General features: G+C 46.4%; 1 protein-coding gene across 4 annotated transcripts in view; it reads left to right on the top strand.

Annotated features, from left to right (window-relative positions):
- CDHR3 (cadherin related family member 3) overlaps positions 1 to 22447 on the top strand; it is a 50557-nt gene that overhangs the window by 21827 nt on the left and 6283 nt on the right. For 2 of the 4 annotated variants that reach the window (XM_081023533.1, XM_081023536.1), the window contains exons 2-14: positions 534 to 733; positions 2559 to 2727; positions 6572 to 6645; positions 6959 to 7053; positions 7186 to 7290; positions 9209 to 9363; positions 10426 to 10615; positions 11373 to 11541; positions 14410 to 14512; positions 14668 to 14766; positions 15802 to 16031; positions 16992 to 17160; positions 17906 to 18150. In XM_081023533.1, coding sequence (XP_080879659.1) covers positions 534 to 733; positions 2559 to 2727; positions 6572 to 6645; positions 6959 to 7053; positions 7186 to 7290; positions 9209 to 9363; positions 10426 to 10615; positions 11373 to 11541; positions 14410 to 14512; positions 14668 to 14766; positions 15802 to 16031; positions 16992 to 17160; positions 17906 to 18150 — 2003 coding nt within the window. The remainder of the gene's footprint in view (positions 1 to 533; positions 734 to 2558; positions 2728 to 6571; positions 6646 to 6958; positions 7054 to 7185; positions 7291 to 9208; positions 9364 to 10425; positions 10616 to 11372; positions 11542 to 14409; positions 14513 to 14667; positions 14767 to 15801; positions 16032 to 16991; positions 17161 to 17905; positions 18151 to 22447) is intronic. The other 2 variants (XM_081023534.1, XM_081023535.1) reach the window with 1 other exon arrangement.

Genomic DNA, 22447 nt, shown 5'->3' with positions numbered 1-22447 from the left:
TCATTGTAGATTGATTCTGTATTACCCAACAATGTGTGCATTTGAAAATAGATGTAGGCAGTCCCAGCAATGTGTGTGTGTGTGTGTGTGTGTGTGTGTGTCCACACCTGCACAGTGATATTGTAGGTGGGCATATACCAAGATCGCAAGCACCACTTCACTCACCTGGGACATCTCCAGGGAGGAAAATATGTGGGTAACCTAATTAAGGGAATGGTTTTCAAAGGCACATCAAATAACCATGTCCACTTTTGTGGACAGCAGGATCTAGAATCTATATGGATTGAAAGCAGCATATTGAACATAAGCATGAATGATTCTGCATTGAGAAAAACTACATTTTTTGTGCTATGAATGGGTTAATGTTTTTGCAGCCATAAAACTTAAGGTAGACAGATGGATATAGTTAGAAAGCAAAGTGGTTTCTATTTCATGGGAAGATACTGTTAAGACAAAGTGTACGTTGTTGACCAATCTGCACTTAAAAATAATATTTCTGAACAATATATGCTTTGATTCTCTGTAATCTGCAGGGGGAAGAACACTGAGTTTTTCTGGCTTACCTGATACAGCCAATGTAACAGAAAATTCTCCAGCTGGTACTGTGGTGTATACTTTCAGTGTTGATTTAACCCCAAATGTTTCCTTGGCAAGCGGATATCCTAAAATAATAAACTCAAACCCACTCACACAAGCTTTTGATATCAACTCTAGATCTACAATTCTGTACCAGGTAAATGTTTGCTTAGTCTCAAAATCTTGCCCGTCAGATTCTAGTGGTGGAGGATACTGTTATAACATCAATAACTTTTTTTCCTTTAATAATAGAATGTTGAATCTAATATCTCAGTGAAACCAGTGCAAAGTAGAGTGTTGTTTAAATATATTTACCTATAAACATAAAAATGTACGGCTGTCATCCCACAGCCCTCATTAGAGGATTTGTAATGCCACATCACCATCCTGATTTTGCATGAAGTCGGTGTGGAGGAGGGGAGAAAAAGAGAAGGCAGGTTGCACAACACCAGTGGCCCTGGCAGAGGTGGGTTTAGGGCAGTGGAGCCAGTTCCCCCACAAGGGGCACCTTCCCCCCTCCTTCTCAAAGCCTAGTAAGCATTGGGTTTGGGGTAGAACGTGTGAGGGCTCTAACAGGGTTCTAGGGTCTTCTTCTAGGGTCAAGAGCCAGTGTGGTGTAGTGGTTAAGAGCGGTAGACTTGTAATCTGGGGAACCGGGTTCGCGTCTCCGCTCCTCCACCTGCAGCTGCTGGGTGACCTTGGGCCAGTCACACTTCTTTGAAGTCTCTCAGCCCCACTCACCTCACAGAGTGTTTGTTGTGGGGGAGGAAGGGAAAGGAGAATGTTAGCCGCTTTGAGACTCCTTGAGGGGAGTGAAAGGCGGGATATCAAATCCAAACTCCTCCTCTTCTTCTTCTTCTTCTTCTTCTTCTTCTTCTTCTTCTTCTTCTTCTTCCTGCCTCCTTCTCAAAGCATGACACCTCCCTTACCCAGCTTTGGGAAAGGCATCTCGAGGGCTGTGGGGGTGGGGCATCAATTTTTGGCCTCACGTAGGGCGCCATGTTACCAAGGTCTGCTGCTGATGGGAGCACTGACAGGGTGGAATTGGTGATTTAAAACAATGGCATAAGTTTGTAGAGCAGGGATGACGGGAACAGAGGGGGGAAATGGTGGTTTTAAACGGTGGCAGAAATTTTAGTAAACCAAGTACTTATTCCATAAAAGAAAGCCCTCTTAAAACCGGAAACATCATGGAGTTTGATAAAAGGAAACATTATTTTTATATGCTCTAAGTTTGTACTGTAAGGGAGATTTAAACACATTAACTGTAGATCTGGGTCAAGTTAGATGCAATCAGTGCCCAATGAAATAAGTGTAAAAAGTTAGTAATGACTTGACTTGAGGCCCAGTGTGCTCTAGCGGTTAGACAGTGTCAACCACTCAGTTGTGAAGCTCACTAGTCACCACCTCTCAGCCTAAGCTATCCCACATAGATGAAGTGAGGGAGGACTATATAAGTTATCTTGAGCTTTTTGGAGGAAAGAAGGGATATAAATGTATCAAATAATCTTCTTCTTTGGTGATCACTCATAACCGAGTAAGATTGTCTTCCATAAACATGGTTTTAACAGTGGAGGCCAATTCTGGATCCACACGTCCTTCCACAATAGGGACATAGGTTTCTGCGCGGGAGCTTATCATGGTGAGGGTTTGCCAAGCATGCCTTCCTCTTATCATGTTTCTCCCTTTTGCCCTGAGTTCGAGTGTCTTCAAAGCCCATGACACCTTTGGTAAAGGCTGTTCTCCAATTGGAGTGCTCGCAGGCCAGTGTTTCCCAGTTGTCGGTGTTTAAACTACATTTTTTAAGATTTGCCTTGAGAGAGTCTTTAAACCTCTTTTGTTGACCACCAGCATTACACTTTCCATTTTTATATCAAATAATAATTAACATGAGCACCATCGATTTCATTAGGAACTAATTGCAACTCACTTATTCTGGGTCTAACCCAATGTTTGCTAATAATTACTCATTTTTATTTTAGGTTGTTACCACTGGAAACCCTGTTCCAGATTATGAAGCTATGCCACATCGATTTGAATTACAGATCCTTGCTTATGACGAAGCTGGGGCAAATGACCTACAAATACTGACAATCCAAGTGCTGGATATACCTGAACCTCCAATGTTTCTAGGCAATCTGAAATATCAAAGTAAGTCATTTGCTTGAAATAAAAAGAGTGTTTACTACACTACTGATAGCTCACGTCCACTGGAAGAAGACTTCACCTACACCTGAAGCACGTTACTATTAGACTTGTAATAGTAAAAATCTCCCCTGCCTTCACCCCCATAATGTTTCCACTGATCTGGTGGCCCCCCTCTTCATTCTGTTGACTGGGGCCTTGGACATCTGCCCCAAAGTCCCAGTCTGAAGGCACCACTAGGTTTGCATCTGCCTTGTGATTGGAAGGGAGCACACCTGCAGGCAGTGATTCATGGGCATTGCTGACTCAAGGCATTTTGCTGCATGAGACGACGGACGCCAACTTGAGTTCCTTGGAGGAAAGATGATATATAAATGAAATAATGAACAATAATGATTTTAAAACACCACCTCTCCATTCTATGTGCAGAAGCTGATTGGATTGGCAATTGAATGCTATTTCAATGCTGATAGTAACAGGATAGCACACCTGATGGCAGCAGGCCAGGTTGCAGAGGGATTGGGGGGAGGGTCTAAACAGGCCATGCATCTCACACAACTCTATCCTCCTAAAGAGGGGGGTGGTCAGAGGCTCAGGGGGAACAGCCTGTGGGTTCACAGTGCTGGCCCCCCAGCATCTCCTGCTGGATGTGGTCTGGGCCAGCTCACACATGGAGTGGCCTAAAGCAGCCACCTTGATTGGCAGAATCCTATGGGGCGCCCGCCCCCCGCCAGTGACTTCTTCCAGTGAGATCTCACAAGTTCTCATGAGAACTCACCAGAAGCCACCTGCAAAATGCTGCAAAATACCGTATTTTTCGCTCTATAACACGCACCAGACAATAACACGCACGTAGTTTTTAGAGGAGGAAAAGAAGAAGAAAAATATTCTAAACGAAATAGTGGATATATGATTTTTGTGGTTCATGCTGTGGCCACAGACATGTGATCTGACAGTGAGTTTGGAGTAGCCCAATGCAAAAATCCTGAGGATCCATGTGGATCCATGCTTTGTAACCACGGAGGAGGGAAGGAAGGGGAACCATGGATCCTCTGCTCACAACTGCAGCAGATCCCCCCCGCCACCCGCAGGCATTCGCTCCATAACACGCACAGACATTTCCCCTTACTTTCTAGGAGGAAAAAAGTGAGTGTTATGGTGCAAAAAATACAGTAATTGCCAAACCTTGGCACTGGTTTGGAGTGAATTAGACAATGTTGGGCTCTTGGGTGATACCCCCTGTTTTGAATATGATTTACTTAGGTTTTTTTGGGAGGTGCTTCAAAATGTGGGATTTTCACCGCAAAACTTTGGCACAGGTTTTTTGGGGGGTCCCAAATGTTAGGGTTTGTGGTTAATGAAGGTCAGCACCTTCCTGTTTTGCCTCAGGCAGTGAAACAGTAAGGGCCACTGCTGGAGGTGGTCATTTCATTCTGCCTAATGGTAGTGCTGGTCCTGTTCATGGAAATACACACTGGGCAATTCTCTCTGAAGGCAAGCAAGGCATCTCCACATTGGAAGTTTTTCACCCGCTTTCACACAGTCCAAAACCATGTGGTTTGAACATTTGGAGCAGGTGAGGCGTCATGCCAACTGTACCCACTCCCAGCTTCCACAGATTAGCTCCGTATGTACGGAACCTGTGTACAGGGGCATCGCGGGGGGGGGGTGCAGTCCGCTCCAGGTGTCATGCCTGGGGGGGTGACTAAATCCTCCCGGGCGGATCAGTGTGGCTGCACTCGCACCCCCGGCAAGCAGATTTTCACGATCGTTGTCGTGAAAATCTGCCCACTGATCATGCAAATACACCCAGCGGGTGGCGCTGGCCACCGAGGGTGCACCCCCAGTGGGCAGTGCTCACATCCCCAGCAGCCAGTGCCGCACACAGGGTGTATTCACATGATCGACGGGCTGAGCTGGCACCCCCAGGAGGATCGGCGTGCCCCCATGGGCGGATCGCCCCACCCCCGGGTGCACATCATGTTTGCCACTCCAGGTGCCCAAGCGGCTTCCTCCGCCACTGCCTGTGTACATTTGCATGTATGGTCTTACTCTGAATTAATCATTGGGTAGAGACAGCATACAATATATGCATACAGTACAAACTTAAGGAATGCTCTCTCTGTTTAAATACGGGAGGCCCCATCTGGCACTCCCTTGGTGTCTGTCCTGAGTCTTCTGTTTTAATTGCTGTGCTGTTTTAATGGGATTGTTTTAGTGTACATTTTAATTATGAAAGTTTATATTTTAGTGTTTTAAGGGAAATGTTTTATTTTGTATTTTAATTATGGAGATTTATATTTTAGTGTTTGTGTAATTGGTCTTTATTCTTGCAAACTGCTTAGAAGCCTCTTTTTTGCATTAAGCAGTAAATAAATTAATTAATTTGCATTGCTAATGACCATGTAAAAAATGAAAGAGAGAGCAAGTAAGATCTCCCTCTTCCTCCTCCTCCTCCACACATCCAGCCTACATGGTTTTGCCCAGCATGCAGGCATGCAGGCATTAAGTCAACAGTTTGATTGGAAGTTAGGTAAGGTCTGAACAGTGAATCAAGCAGATGCATCAGACCACATCCTTTCGGTGAGCACTTCAGGCACACAAGAGTAGTCTATTGTGATTTGCTCAGTTGGTTAGAGCATGGAGCTGATAATGCCAAGGCTGCAGGTTCGATCCCCGCTGCATATTCCTGCATTGCAGGGAGTCAGACTAGATGATCCTCGAGGGTCCCTTCCAACTCTACAAACCTAGACTCTAGGACCTATGCTTTAAATTAATTGGGGTTTTTAAAGTTATGTTCTTGTTGGAACCTCCCTCCAGTTCTGCTGATGCTTACTAGAGACTGGTGGCATTTATGTAACATTTGAACACTGGAAAATATCAGAACGAGCACATAGTACAACAGTTTCTTTTACACTTACATGCATCTGTTTTCTCTCTCAGCTGGAGGTGCAATAAACCAATGCTTACTTCTGAGTAAACATGCATGGGCTTCAGGGCCAGCATAAAAGCACATTGGTGGACCCTCAAGCATGGCACTGCTGATTGGTCCCGGGCCAGAGCCAACCTGACCTGCATTGCTGCCACCCACCGTTGTGCCACTGCCATTGTACTGTGCTGCTACCTCCACAAGTCACCCCCCAACATTTCTCAGTAGGCATTGGGCGGCGGCAGCTCATGAAGATGGGAGCCAGTCTGACACTTGGCATCACCTGCCATCTTACTCATCAGGCAGTGCGTTTTGAGCAATCTATGTAGAGCATTGCATTTTAGGCTATCTAAGGTTGCAGCTGGTCACCATAGATCAGAGAGGTGTGTTGAATCAGAGTGCTGCTACCAGCCAGGGATATGTCCAAGGAAGATGGGTGACTACTGGTCCCAGTATGCAGCAGCACCAAGTAGGAGGTCCCAGTGTGGCGGTCGGCAGCTGCAATACTGCACAGGAGCCCTGGTCCGGGTGGAAAGGGTAGTGATGATGGGCCCTTCTAAGCCCCAGGTGCCCAACCATGACGGCCCTTGAAATCTGGGCCCTGATAGGATGGTTCTGTTAGTGATCCTTCACATGAAAGAACTCTGCAAGGAGGGTGCAATTTTTGAGTATAGCATCACATCCAGTGTCCTTTACACTGCATCTTAAAGCTGCATTTCCATAAACGCTTAACAGACTTCTTAAACAAAGCAGCAAGCTTTGCAAGCATTTTAAAAGCCCTTTATTGTGTTACATCTGAAAGATACACAGGGTTTATATAGGCATCAAGTCATAATGTGTTCAGGCCTACTTACCTATATGCTTGCATAATATCTTCATAACCTCTTTAATTTAATGCACATTATACTTTCATCTCCACAGCTGTTATGATCTACCAATTTGAAGGATCACCAAGTGGAAACATATACCAAATTAGTGTAACCACTCCTGTTAAGGTAAGTCAATGTGAGCTTAATTTTAGAAAATAATGTTCTAGGAAATACAACACAGCGGAAAGTGAGGCCGCGTGGCTGGCGCAGCAGCAAGTTAAGCTGCAGTCCACGCCCCCTCCAAGCCGCCTGGTTGGGAATCCTCACTTGGCTCCAGAGCTAATCGCTGGAGGAATTATGGCTCTGCAGCATTTCCTGTAAAGAAAACAGGGAGTGAGTTACCAAATGGAGCACAATTCACTAGCCATTTGCATCTCTCGGATTCATACTGCACAACAAAGCAGTACTGTGATCTCCCAATTTGTGTCATTTATTTCAGTATTCCATGACCCCAGCATCACCACTGTTCTCTGTTTCTGGAACTGGAACCATTTCTTCCTTGAAGGTATTTGATTATGAGAAAGATCCACATAGGTGAGTACGTATTATGTAGGTAGTCCCTAAATGAGCACTTAACTTGGCTTTTTTAATTGATTATTGCTAGCAGAGAAGAGATCTGTCGTATGGAACACACAATGTGACATTTTGGGTGTTTTGGTTTTACAGCTATATGTTAAACATTACAGCAACAGACGACCTTGGTCGGAATACCAGTGGGACTCTGATAGTCACTATCATAAACAAGAATGATGAACAACCTTATTTTACCTTGTAAGTGAAAAATTCTAGGTGTATCAAAACAGTGTATTTTGGCTTTATAAGTGGATGGCAGCTCACACAAACCACTTCACGCATAGCTGGGATGGATGAGTGTCCTGCCTGTGATCACCTCATTACTACCACCGCCACCACCACCACCACATTCAACCACCATCAGAAGGAGCTCTACCTATGTACATCTGTACACACATAGAACTCCTTTTGATATCCACTGAAAGTGTGAACGGTTGGAGTGAGGTGGTGGGTGGATGTGACTAGACACCCTCTGCTCCTTCTGTGAATTCTTTCAATACGGAGGAGGCATCTGGAACCAGTGGCGTAGCGTGGGGGGTGCAGGGGGGGGCCGGCCGCACCGGGCGCAACATCTGGGGGGGGGCGCTCGCACTCGCAGCTCTCTGCCCCTACCTGGCTCACTCACTCTCTCTCACTGCAGTGCTGGCTGTGCGAATCCGATCCGAGCCGCTGGGTCGCCGCCCACTGTGGAGGGGGTGGGTGCCAGGCGTGCGGTGCGGAGAGAGAGCGAGGGACTATCTGGGGGAGGGACAGTGCAGCGGCCGCCCAGCGCAGCGCTGAGCGCGGGAGAGAACCACACCAGACCAGACCAGGCAGCAGCAAGAAGAAGCTGGCAGCGGCGGCAGGTTAGGGGTTAGGGGGCGCAAATTACTTGCCTTGCCCCGGATTAGGGGGCGCAAATTATTTGCCTTGCCCCGGGTTAGGGGGCGCAAATTACTTGCCTTGCCCCGGGTGCTGATAACCCACGCTACGCCGCTGTCTGGAACTGTCCCCTTTCAGTGTTAATGATCCATGTGTTTTGGATGGTTCCAACACAGTGATTAACAAATTTGAGTTTTCTGCTCAATATTTGGCAGGTTATTTCAGTTCAGCATGTCAGGGTCAAACAGATTCAAGACTGAATCTTCTAGATATTATTATTATTATTATTATTCATTTGTTGTTGTTATTGTTACTTTAAAGCAGCTGTGAGGCATTCTTATTTTTATCAGAAAAGTGACACCCAGTTCTATACAGTGGTACCTCGGGTTACATACGCTTCAGGTTACATACGCTTCAGGTTACAGACTCTGCTAACCCAGAAATATTACCTCGGGTTAAGAACTTTGCTTCAGGATGAGAACAGAAATCATGCGGCAGCAGCACGGCGGCAGCGGGAGGGCCCCATTAGCTAAAGTGGTGTTTCAGGTTAAGAACAGTTTCAGGTTAAGAACGGACCTCCAGAACGAATTAAGTACGTAACCAGAGTACCACTGTATTTCTGTTTACATATATTGACAATGATTAGCATGTGGGACACATGCTAGACAGTGATTTTCACCAATTTTTTTTGTCTGGTCACGATGCTAGGACATACCATATGGGATAGTGCTGTGGGTGTGTCATTTAGTGTGGCACAAAAGTTACTTTGCGGTGTAAAACCACTTCATAAATGCAGCTTGGGAGTGGGCTTCTCATGTTAAAGTGTTCCATGGCACCCTGGGGTGCCTTGAATGCTGGCCAAAGGTGCCGCAGGCAACACTGGCCTCTGTCCCTCTTTCCTTCGCTGCTTCCTCTGATGCCCTCTTGCGTCTCTGCCTCCCAAAGGCTTGCACAGCCTTTTGTTGCAGCAGCCCTGGGATCTACCTGTCTCTGGAAGGATCAAGGTCAGCTTATTATCATACTTTTTGTCTAAGGCACTCAAGGAAGTGGTCATGAATCTTCACAACTCCTCTGTGAGGTAGGTTAGGCTGAGAAATAGTGACTGGCTCGAGGTCACCTAATGAAGTTCACACTGGTCACACTGAAGAGACAATAATCTAGAGTCTAGATATTTTTAACCCAAGATGCCAGTTCTCTTTTATACAAGGAAGAGCTGCTCAAACCCGCACGTTTGTGGCTTCATTTTCTACAACAGGAAACAAAGAGCTTTCAGTGTTCTAGAAGAAAGTCTACCAGGTACCATGGTTGCCAATGTAACAGCTAAGGATCCGGATGATGGGGAAGGTGTTAGTAGTCTTCGCTTCAGCATCAATAATCCTGAAGGGATCCCTTCTTTCTCCATAGATGCAGGTCAGCATTTCATTTTACGGATTCCTGAAGGATTTGGAATGGCAAGAAACATTGTGGGCTACGGAAAGTAAATTCACTGAGTAAATGTTGAAGGAACTGAGTTTGCTTGGCCCAGAGAAGAGTAGGCAAGAGGAGGGTCATGATATCACCTTTCAAATATCTGAAGGGCTGGCACAGAAGAGGGCTAAGACATGCTCTCTCTGCTGCATCAAGGGGCAGGAAAAGATCTAATGGGCTTACATTACAGGAGACAGTAAGGGTTTTGCTTGAACCTTGGCAGAAATGTCTTAATAGGAAGAGGAGTTTGGCAATGGAACCTGTTACCTAGAGAGGTGGTGGTGGGCTGTCTCTCATTAGAGGTCTTCAAGCAAAGGCTGGCAGCCAACAATTGAGGAAACTCTGGTTTTGGCTTTCCTACCATGAGTAGTAGCTTGGGCTAGGTGGCCCATGAAACTCTCTCCAGCTCTCTAGGATTTTGTTCTACTTGCTTCTCTACAGTTTGGAGGTAACCAAAAAAAACCTGTGGTTTATCATTAAGGGAACAAGTCACAGTGAACTTTGGCTTCACATGGTCAGTGCCCTGTTCCTCCTTTGCTGCAGTTAGGCTTTTAAAAATATATATATATATATCCCAACCTTCTATTGGAAGCAATAGAAATATTTTCCCCAAGTCAATTTGTCATTAATTGGGTATTTTTCGGTGTGGGGACGGAGATAATCATAGCCGTGGGGTGGAGGGAACTCTCCCTTCCCTGTGTTCGTTGACCTCCTGCACCGAAACCCTAAATGCAATTAATTTAAGGAAAAAAGTTGCTATTTAGTTTCTATTGATCTCTCCCACCGACTGAAGCAAGTGCTGCTGATTCTAGAATGTCTCACAGATCAGAAAAACTGGGAGTGCATAACTCTATATTTAGAGTGAGAGAGTAGAGTGGGGGAATTGGTGTTTGGAAACAAATGTATGTAGGATGTGGAACACCCTTTCAAAATAAAATTCCTAAGTCACAGAAAATATTTGTGCTGCACACAATTGGAAATGCTTACAGTATATTTCTTTCTCAGTAACTGGTGTGCTTCTGGTGGCTAGAAGAATAGACCGAGACTCGGACCCATTGCGAGAACATCCCAACATTACATTGATCATTCGCGTTGACGATAGGCCTAGCGGTGGACAATATGCTGAAACAGAAATTGTTGTAACTATTGAAGATATTAACGACAAACCACCAGAATGTGACAAATACAATTACAGGTATTTGTATTTTTGCACTTTTATCAAATTCCACAACATTTGAGCAAGTTTTCAGAACAGATTATATCTCCTGAATCTTTTTTAGCACAGGGTTTGTGCTAAAAGTTATGAAGTTGTAGTGGTAATTGTAATTTATTGCTAGAATAAAAACCAAGCACCACCAAAACATTAGGATTAAATTATTTTCTTAATAAAGGCCACTCTCCAGTACTAGCAACATTATCCACTGAAATATATAAATTCAATAAATAATAGTAGTAATAATAATAAAATGGCAAAATAAAATCCTTATAAGAAAATGTAGTAGGATAGTTGTTATATATGTATATATTTAAAAATCTTGTCCTAAGTCACTGTCAAAACTTCTTAGGAAATTGTTAAAACTTCTTAGCAAATTTTGCCCTCTTGAGCTCTCCTGCCTTTTTGGCTATCTTCCTTATGTTTTCCAGCCCCATAATGCTCCTTTCTAAATGCCAGCAGCTCATATTTCATCCCAGGACCTATTTTAGATTTTTCATAATCAGACCAACTTTCTGCTTTTCCCAAAGAAGCTGTGCTTTGTCATTTTTTAAATAGCCAAGCTCCCCCCTCCCCCACCAGAATGTTTATAGACATTCTGTGACATCACAGCCGCTCCGCCAAAGGCTAGAGTGGACTCGCTGACAAACAACAAAGGATAATGGATTTCTTATCCCATGTACAATATTAATTTGGCCTGGAATAAGGATTATCAGTTATTTGTGCCTTTCTTTAAAAGGAGAGAGATAAAAGAAACAGACCGCCTTGGAGAAATAATTCTTGATTTGAAAGATTGCTGTCGTGACTATGATGCTGAGTTACAAAACCAGCTGTTTAACTTCACTGGATTGTCTGGCGTTGGAAGTAGCAAGTTCACACAGGATCCACCTGGTTCTGGAAGGATCAAGGTCAGCTTATTATTGATTTATTCTCAAAATATTTATTTACTAAATTAAGAAAATTTAGATCCCCCAGAGCTTATTGCTCTGTACAAAGAGGAAACTAATATTTTTTAAAAAAAAAAAACACAAAATGAATGGCAACAGATAAGTAATGGAAGTAACAATTGCCAGAACAGCAGAGGCAACCTTAAAATACTAGAAAGTAAAAACGCATTTAGAACTACTGGTTCTCAAAGCAACTTGCATAGAATTATCAACACAGCAATTAAAATGAAAGTATAACTAACATAGGCATCACTAAAACTGGCAAGCCAAGGCCAAGCACTGTGCAGGAAAAAAAGCAACAATACAGTTTCTAGAGTCTCTTTCTAGGTAATCAAATGCCTTTTTTAAAACAGGAAAACCTGTAACTCAGGTGGACCCTGATGATTGTAGAGTTCCAGTACACATAGTTTGGCTTACCGTGTCATGTGAAATAGTTCCTCAACTGGAATTGTTGTTCTTCCAAAACAGGAAGTATGCATATGGGTTTTTTTGCTACAGTTTTTTTGCATAAATGAATTACAGGAAACAGATCTAAATCACAAAAGAAAGCTCTGCTAGTGGAGGAAAATTTCTGTGTTACTCTTCAATAAAATCTTTGTGGGCAGCATGTTTAGTCGTTTAGTCGTGTCCGACTCTTCGTGACCCCATGGACCAGAGCACGCCAGGCCAGGCACTCCTGTCTTCCACTGCCTCCCACAGTTTGGTCAGACTCATGTTTGTAGCTTCGAGAACACTGTCCAACCATCTTGTGCTCTGTCGTCCCCTTCTTCTTGTGCCCTCAATCTTTCCCAACATCAGGGTCTTTTCCAGGGAGTCTTCTCTTCTCATGAGGTGGCCAAAGTATTGGAGCCTCAGCTTCAGGATCTGTCCTTCCAGGGAGCACTCAGGGCTGATTTCCTTAAGAATGGATAGGTTGGATCTTCTTGCAGTCCATGGGACTCTCAAGAGTCTCCTCCAGCACCATAATTCAAAAGCATCAATTCTTCGGCGATCAGCCTTCTTGATGGTCCAGCTCTCACTTCCATACATCACTACTGGGAAAACCATGGCTTTAACTATACAGACCTTTGTCAGCAAGGTGATGTCTCTGCTTTTTAAGATGCTGTCCAGGTTTGTCATTGCTTTTCTCCCAAGGAGCAGGCGTCTTTTAATTTTGTGACTGCTGTCACCATCGTGGGCAGCATACAATAACATAATAGAAACTATAAAACTGCTACCGGATAACACTTAGAAGCAGCATTAAAACTGGATACCACTGTAATCAACATCCACCTTATGCTACATGCTGGAACATCCTAGCTAACAAATAGGTCTTCACCTGGTGCCAAAATAACATCAAGGTTGAGGTTTGTTGAGCCACCCCAAGGAGGGGTGCCACAACTGAAAAGGCCTTCTTTCTGGTTGCTTCCCAACTAACTTCAGGTGGCGGGGAACATGGAAGAGGGGTTTGAAGATGATCACAAAGTTTAGCAGGTTTGTGTAGTAGAAGATGGTCCTTAAGGTAGCCAGGTTCCAAGAGCTTTCTAGATACAGTGGTACCTCGGTTTAAGAACACTCCGGTTTAATAACGGTTTGGTTTACAAACTCCACAAAACCGGAAATAATGTTTTGGTTTGAGAACTTTACCTCGGTCTACGAACGGAATCTGAATGGTAGAAGGGCACCGGTGGTGGGAGGCCTCATTGGGGAAAGCGCACCTCCGTTTAAGAACGGTTTTGGTTTAAGAACGGACTTCCGGAACGGATTAAGTTCGTAAACCAGGGTACCACTACAATTGCTAGTATTTTGAATTGTGCCTGGAATTGTGCCTGGAAATGGACTGCCAGCTGGTGTAGCTGTTGAGATGATTCATACAGCCAGTCCCAGTTAGTAACCAGCTGCATGTTGCACTGACAGATGTTTCCAGGAAGTATTTAAGGTTAGTCCCATATACATTGCAATAGTCAAATTTTGAAGTTACCAGGGCCACACTACTTCTGTCCAGGAGGGGTCACAACCTAAGCTGGTGGGAAGAGGTTGCTCAGGATCGATAGAGGCAAACTTTCATGAGTAGCTGGTGTTCCTGAAATTGAATAATACTAACCTTTAAGAAGCAATCCTAAGCTGCTGGGAAGGGTAGTTGAGGAGGCCTCCCATACTACAGATCTCCATCTCCAAGCACCACGGGTGGAGAAGGAGCATCACCTCTGGGCGGCGTCTTGTTTTGATGGCGGAAAACTTCTCACCACGACTCCACTGCCTGTGTTCTGACAAGGGAAGAAAAGGAACGTGTTGGGGTGGATCAGGGAGGCCTTTAAAAACAGTTCCAGGGAGCAATTTTTGAAAAGAATAACCAAGTACAAAAAGTGGGGCAGTTGCTCCCCATCTACTTCCCTGTCTGGTGTACATTCAGCAGGGCTTAGGAGGCAGTGGTCCTTCTGCCATAAATTGTCCTCCCTCTCCCCTTTCCATTGGATTACAGTCATACCTCGGGTTGAATGTGCTTCTGGTTGAGCGCTTTTGGGTTGCGCTCCACAGCAACCTAGAAGTAACGGAACGCCTTATTCCAGGTTTCGCTGCTCACGCATGCGCAGATGCTCAGAATGACGTCACGCGCATGCGCGGAAGCAGCAAAACATGACCCACGTACGTGCAGACGCGCCATCGTGTCTTACGTTCCATTCAGGATGCGAACAGGGCTCCGGAACGGATCCCATTCGCATCCCGAGGTACCACTGTACTCTGTTAAGGAAATAAACCTTTCCTATGCAGCTTATCACTAAAGTCACAATACAACAGTAAAATCACAATAAGCCAAAAGCAAATAAAATTCTCCCAATTTTTATCCAGCTGATAGGAAACATGGATCTTGAAAATGCAACTGATGGAGCAGAGAAGGCAGAATATACTCTGACCACTGAGGTGCAGAATATTGCTTTCCCATACTATGCTAGCAAGTATCTCCTTTATTCTTCTTATTTATTATTTTAATTTTTAATTTTTCTACATTCTTCTTCTTCTGAAGGAACTGGTCTCTTTAAAATAGGATTTGCAACTTTAAAACAGGATTTGTTTCATCCATCCTTCCCTTAATTGCTATATTTACAGATATTATCTACATTTATGTCAAAATACAACCAGTCAACGAGTTTAAGCCAGTATTCAGTGATGCTTCGTATGCTTTTAATGTGTCAGAAATAGCAGCAGGTAAGTAATAACACTGCTTTCAGAAATGTACAAGGCTGTAGAATGTAAGTATACTCCAAAATAATGTCCGATTGTATGGGGCCATCAGCCACTCATCCTTTCAAACAAGTAGTCGTGCTGTGCTTAATGCTGCATTCATTCATTTTAGTTAGTAAGTTACACAAGCACACACACACACCAGTCAAGTGCTTGCCCCTCTCTCGCCAAGCAGTGGCAAGAGCCCATAGGGTCCCAGGCACTCAGACAGGATCTGTGATGCTTTGTAGAATTGAAGGCATGGTGGAGAGTGTTGTGGCTTTAAGAAAAATGGTTTATTCACCTATTTATGCCTTCAGTCTGCATGAAGGGAGTCCAGATCTTACTGCGTGGTCATTTCAAGAGGGGTTTGTACCCCACAGCTATGCAGCCCTGCAGCCAGCCTCCTCCAAAGATGGATCTCAGCTCTTCTTCCTGCTTCTTATTCCCAACACACCTTGGCAACCTGTTCACATCTCAGGGTGGTGGTGGTGGGGGGGAGAGTTCTCTTGTATTGCTAATAGCCCTCTGTTGTTCTTTTGATAGCCATAGCTCAGCCAGGTTGGTTTGTATAAGCCAGCCCAGGAATTCCCTGCCTGACACAGCTCTGCAGCTTGTACTTTAATTCTTATCCCAATTGATCAAAATCCTAGCATTTAGCATATAAATAAATAAACAATAGTGGGTGGTATTCAACTAAGTTTTACTCTGAATGGGACCCATTGAAATGAATGAATATGACTAAGTTAGGTCTGCTAATTTCTGTGGGTCTACTTTGAGTAAAACGTAGTTGAAGATTTATTTATTTACCTGTCAAATTTATAAAGCTTTCCATCACCAAACATTCCCTAGGCAGCTTACAGCAGAATATTAAGAATGCAGTTATAATAATAATGAAAACCATCAATAAGAAAAGCAGTTATGGAAGCTGCTGAGGCAATCTGCAAAGTCCTTCGCCTTTAATCTTGGAAATATATTTCCCTCCAAGATGTGTGTGTTTCAAATGTTGCTTCATTTCAGTTTATTCCAGAATCGGACAAGTGATTGCTACAGACAAAGATGTACCACCCACCGGAATATCATATTCAATTTCAGTTGGAAAAGGCAACCCTAACTTCTCAGAAATTTTCTGGATTGATCCTACAGGGGGCTACTTGACAATTATAGCTAGATTAGACTACGAAACATGGCAGAGTGCCATTCTCACGGTGCAGGCCTCTGACAACGATGGCGAGTCTGTAACTGTGCCAGTGAGTAAGATGCTGGCTTTTAGGCCAATATGTCTACTTCTAATATGTGCACTTTTCTTCCAAGTGTCTAATAAAAACAATAGGGCTTGCAAGGCATTCCAGGAGTGCAGAGACATGGGGGTTTTCTGAACTGGATGAGTTTCATGTTTCAATTTCCACTATTCCATTCCAAAACTCAGAGCCATCCTTCATCCAGACCTGACAGCTTCTGGACCCTGAGTCAAATGGGACCTCCTTAGAAAAGGAAGTTGCTTCCACCTAGCGAGGACTTTGAGGCAGCCTCTATAAAGGGCACGCCATCCTTGCACTCAAGGGCTCCAACATATACGCTTTGCCACATGCCTGCCTTCCCCTTATGCCACAGCAGCTCCAAAAACAAACAAAGACAATAGCAAACCTGAAGAGAAATGGTCAGCTGAAGAACGGAGTGGTCACTTGGCAGCCTGACATCTTCACTAAGGTCTGCTGCTGAGGGATGAGACCTGACTTAAGTGCTAGCAGGATTGAGTACCCCACATGAAAAGTAGGCTTCCCATAAGGAGAACCCCTCATCAACCTCTGCTTGGCTGGAGCTGGTATAACACCTATCCTTTCTTTGTGGGCAGCTCTCCTGCTATTTCAGCAAATGCCCTGGACCCTGGTTCCCCCATCTCCCTTGTAGGCCTGTGACTCCATCCCACCTGCTCCTATTTGCAGAAATAGGACACTCCTTGTTCACACTGTTGCTCATTGGAATGGATAAACAGTTATGAAAGAAACCCTCTCTTGACATCTTTTAGACCCATTGAAATTAATGAGCCTAAGTTAGTCATGTCTATTCTGAGTAGGACTAGTGTTGAATACCATGCAATATCCCTAAAAGGTGGGTGGGAGAGGATCAGTTCTTGCCAGTGAGTATAAAAAAGTAACTTAATTACAGGAAAGGTGGTTTCATACACACACCCTGCTCCCTTCTTTTAGGTAACAGTGAATGTTCTTGAAGCAAATGATGAGCCACCAATCTGCAGTCCTAATTCATATTTGCTGAACATCCCAGTAGACCAAACTTCTGGCAACGTTGCTGGATTCCATATTACATGTGTGGATCGCGATTCAAGTCCTAGATCATTCCGTTATTCTTTTGATTCAGGTAATTCACTTTTGGACTTTTGAATTTCCCTGTGGGATTGTTTGCTAGCAGTCTTTAATAGAATCAAGTGTGTATTACAACCAAACATTTCATGTGGTTTTGATTGCATATGACGTTGGTTCCCAGGGCCAGTCCTACCTTTAGGCAGAATGAAGCAACTGCCTCGGTCAGTGGATGCTGGAGGATGGGGCAAGGAGTAGTGCAAGAGGTTGGAGGACAGAATTGTGTGGGCTATGCAGCCTCCCTAAACTAGCCGGCTGCTCTCAGGTATAGCTCTCAGGTACAGTGGAGGATGCTGTTCCATCATCAGTATGTGCTCTGGTCCATGATGATGTTTGTAGTCAAGGGAAGATAATGGCCCAGGCAACATGGAAATCATTGGGTCCAGGTGCAGATGAGAAGGTCAAGACACCTTGGATAGGGATCAAGGTGGTGGTTCAGAACCACAGTTCCTGATCTTGCAGCTGAGCTAGAAATTACAAATTTTCTCAGCATAGCAGCTGGCAGAGCTTTATAGTCTGCTAGCATGATGACTTGGTTGTCTGAAACATACATCAGCTGTAAGGGACAGAGCAACGTAAGTCAATGGGAAGCAAAACTAGTGCATTGAGATTCCTATGCAGTAACCACCAGGTTAATTGGAAATGTCTCAAATCCATCCATGCTAGGGAATCAAAATCAGAAGCTTCCTTCCTGTAATTTGCTACTCGTTTTAATCTGCAATTTTACCTTGGCTTTGTTTTAGGTAATGTGAATAACCACTTCGCTTTCTCACCAAATGCTGGCTCTAATGTCTCGCGGCTCATCCTTGCATCCCCTTTTGACTTCGAAAGCGGCTTGGATAAAATTTGGAACTACAGGCTGAAAGTCTTCATAACAGACGATAACCTACTGTCAGTGGGAGACAGAGCTACAGTCCGCATTGAAACTGGCACAGTGACTCTAACCATCAACGTCATCCCAAAGCCAACCACAGAGGCCCCAACAACAGTAAGTGCTCTTGCGTGCTGAAGAATGCAAGTCCCTGTCTGCGTGGCATTAAGAGACATCAGTAAATATGCCTCTTAATAAGTGGAACCTCTGAATTCCCCTAGGGGGGATGTGAAAAGCCTGGGCCCACCTCTTCACAGCTTCTCCACAAAGTAGTTTTCCAGTGAAACGATTTGTTGACTAGGAGTGTGTCATTAACGCTACCATTTTGAATTTGGGTTGGGAACCTTTGTCCGTGTGTGTGTGTGTTTGAATCTGGCCCTCAGGACTCTCCCTCAGTCATGCCTCCACCCTAGCCACGCACCGCTCTGAATATTTTTGCATGCCTGGGGTGTGTCCTTGAACTGTCTCTTTCTATCCTCAATTCAGGGAAACGAGGTGGGGAGGGCTGTGCTTGGGTGGGTGTAAAAATGAAAAATTTATATTTCTCCGCCCACTTTTGCCCCTGGCCCCCAGAAGGTTGCCCACAAAGCAATATGGCCTGCAGGTTGCAAAAGGCTCCCTCCTCACTTCTTTAGAAGTCTCTCTATCTATGACAATCGCTGAGCTAAAATAAACCAGTTTCTAAACACATCCACAAAGGCTGCAATCCTATATTCATTTGCTTGGGAATAAGTCCCATTGACCCAAGGGGTTTACTTATAGAAACTAACGCCCTGCAATTCAGGAATCTTTTGCTCAATCCCACCTGAAATATACTCAGAGTCGCAAAGTGATTTCATGCTCTTTATTCAGCTCATAGTGGTGAGGAGGAATGAATGAATGTCCCCTCACAGTATCTGCTTTATATACATTATTTACACAATGGGCTGCACATGATTGGCTAATTCTGGAATTCTACTGTAAGCCAATCAGGTTGTGGATTCACTTCTATCTGGAGCAGGATTGGGTGGTTCCTGCCAACCAATCATACTGCTGCATTCTGAATCCTATTGTTCTAGGACCAATCAGACTGCTGCCTTTTGGATCCTATTGTTCTAGGACCAATCAGACTGCTACAGTTTGGATCCTATTCAACTCAGTACATAACACCCCTCCCCTCTAAGTTCCAGTCCTGCCCGGGAGGTCGCATTCATAGTCCTCAAGGTATGCCGGCGGCCTACGTGTGCGTTGTGGCCTGGGGTGTTCCCTGGTCCGGGCTCCGGGTTCTGGCTCGTGTTCCAAGGATGCTGGCTGTGATGCAGCTGTTTGGTCTGGTGCAACCGGCTCGCTCAGTCGTGGTTCTGGTTCCGGTGTCCTTTCGGCCTCACGGGTCCTCTCTGTATTTACTGATTCTGCCTCTCCTGCTGGCCCCTCCTGCTCTATGGGCCTCACTGCCCCGCTGTTCCCTTGGGACTCCTCTGACCTGTCCTCCTCCTGGTTTTCTCCCGGGAATCGTCGCCGTATCTGGTCGCAGTGGCGGCGCCAGCATTGCCCCCCATCCGTTAGCACCTCGTACGACACGGGGCCAGTGACCCTGGTGATTGTGGCGGGTACCCATGCTGGGCCTGCCCCAAAATTCTTTGCGTACACTGGGTCCTGGGCCTCGAAGGTCCGGGGGTTCCTGCCTTCCCCCACCACTACCTCATCCTGAGCTCTATCGGGGTGAAGGCGGTCCAATCTGATTGCAAGGCGCCGACCCATTAGTAGTTCAGCGGGGCTCCGGCCAGTCGTTGAGCTGGGGGTGCTGTGCTGTGCTAGAAGGAATGTGGCAAGGCGGTACTCCCAGTCCCCTTGCGTCATGCGGCGAAGGGTGTCCTTGGTGGTCCGCACCATGCGTTCTGCTTGGCCATTGGTGGCAGGGTGGAACGGCGCCGAACGGATGTGGCGGATGGCGTTCTGCGCTGTGAAGGTTTGGAATTCTCCTGACGTAAATGCAGTCCCGTTGTCTGAGACGAGAGTGTCAGGGAGCCCGTGGGTTGCAAACAGCCTGCGTAGTACCCGGATGGCTGCGGACGTGGAAGTGGACGGTACCAGTGCGACTTCCAGCCATTTGGTGTAGGAGTCCACCACTATGAAGAATGTTTTCCCCTGAAAGGGGCCAGCGAAATCCACATGCAGGCGTGACCATGGTGCTCGGGCGGACTCCCAGGACTGGACTGGGGCCCTTGGGGGATCTGGGCGGGATTCTTGGCAGGCCTGGCAGTGTTTGACCCAGGCCTCTATCTCTCCATCGATCCCCGGCCACCACACATAACTCCTGGCAAGGGCCTTCATTCTTACTACCCCTGGATGTGTCTCGTGTAGGGCTGTGAGGACCCTTTTGCAGAGGGGCTGGGGAACAACGACTCTGTTTCCCCATAACAGGCACCCCTTGTGGGCCGACAGTTCATGTTTGCGGGTTGTGTAGCCGGCAAATTCTGGCCCGGGGCTGCTGCTGGGCCATCCCCTCCACACCCAGTCCAGGACCCGGGAGATGACCCTATCTTTCTTGGAATGGTGTGCAACTTCTTGTGCCTGAATGGGGCGGTCGGGAAGCAGCTCCAGGCTCATAACCTCTTGTGCAGGTGCTGGGTCAGGGCCTGTTTCCGGTAGTGGTAGCCTGCTGAGGGCGTCCGCATGGCCCATCGCCTTCCCAGGTCGGTGAATCAGTGCATACTGGTAGCTGGCAAGGAAAATTGACCACCTGAGGACGCGAGGAGACAGCACTTGGGGGGTCTGCTTTTCGGGGGCAAACAAGCCAAGCAACGGCTTGTGGTCAGTCACCACGGTGAAGGGCCGCCCGTACAAGAAATCATGGAATTTTTTTACTCCCTTTACGATTGCCAGACCCTCCTTGTCGATTTGCGAGTAGTTCTGCTCGGTTGTGTTGAGTGTCTGGGAAAAGTACGCCACCGGTACCTCTCTTCCATCCGGGAGTTGGTGCCCCAGGACAGCTCCAATGCCATAGGGTGAGGCGTCGCATGCTAGCACCACCGGCAGCCTCTCGTCGAAGTGTGCCAAGACCGAGTTTGAGACAAGCAAGTCCTTGACTGCCTGGAATGCGGCCTCCTGGCGCTGGCCCCACACCCAAGGGGCCCGCTTGTCCAGGAGTCTGTGTAGGGGCTCCGCTACCGCCGCCTTGTGGGGAAGGAAGGAATGGTAAAAGTTCAATAGTCCCAAGAAGGCCTGAAGTTCAGTCTTGCTCTTGGGCGCTGGGGCATCACAAATGGCCCGTACCTTGTCCCCCGTCGGGTGGACCCCTTCTGCGTCCACCATAAATCCCAGAAAGTCCACCTGAGGCACTCCTAGTAGACATTTTTCCCGCTTCACCTTGAGACCCGCCGTCTGGAAACGGTGCAGAACGGTGCGGAGGCGGTCCTCAAACTCCTCTGGTGTGGGGCCGGCAATCAACACATCATCGAAGAAGGGGGTGACGCCAGGAATCCCTTTAAGGAGAGAGTCCATTATATTCTGGAATATGCCTGGTGCCACGCTGACACCGAATTGCAGCCGCTTTACCCTGAACGCTCCTCTGTGCGTCACAATCGTCTGTGCCTCTGCTGTGGCCTCATCTACTGGCAGCTGTTGATATGCTTGGGCCAAGTCCAGCTTGCCAAAAATTTTCGACCCAGCCAGGGTGGCAAGGACATGGCTGACCACTGGCACTGGGTATGCGTGGGCCGTGAGGGCCTTGTTTATGGTACATTTGTAGTCTGCGCAGATGCGGACCGAACCATTAGGCTTGACGGGTGTGACGATTGGGGTTTCCCAGGGAGCATTAGGCACCGGCTCCAGCACTCCTTGCTCTACGAGTCGGTCCAATTCCTCGTCTATACGGGGTTTCAAGGCGAACGGGACCCGGCGGGCCTTGAGCCTGACCGGTCGTACTGCGGGGTCAAGCTGTAGCGCAATGGGGGGGCCCGTATACTGTCCCAATTTCCCATCGAAAACCCCTGGAAATTCCTTGCATATGGCGTCCACGTCCACTTGTAAGCTAGTGTGGTTCACCCCGGTGACAGCTAGCCCCAGTGGTCCAAACCATGCCAATCCCAGTAAGCTAATGTAGGGGCCCTTGACCACAAGCAAGTCCAGTTGCCGCGTCCGCCCTCGGTATTGCACCCTGAAGGTCCCCACCCCCATTGTGGGGACCTTACGTTTCTGGAAGTCCCGGAGGGTGAATGGGGCCGGCCTGAGTTTGGGACCCCCAGTGGGACACAGTTTCCTTAAGGTCCTTGCCGAGATTATGGATAGAGTTGAACCCGTGTCAAGCTCCATGCGGCATGGGGCCCCCTCTATCTGTACCTCTACATAAATTTTCTCTACGTTGGGGTGGGGCAACTGGTATACCTGGAAGTCCATGAGCTCCGTCGAGTTGCCTTGGTGCGTTGGGCCCCGG

This window comes from Podarcis pityusensis (assembly GCF_964106645.2).
Source record: "Podarcis pityusensis genome assembly, chromosome: 10".
In the NCBI taxonomy this organism is placed as follows: domain Eukaryota; kingdom Metazoa; phylum Chordata; class Lepidosauria; order Squamata; family Lacertidae; genus Podarcis; species Podarcis pityusensis.
Note: the sequence above shows the minus strand (reverse complement) of the source record. Positions and strands in the feature narration are given on the sequence as shown.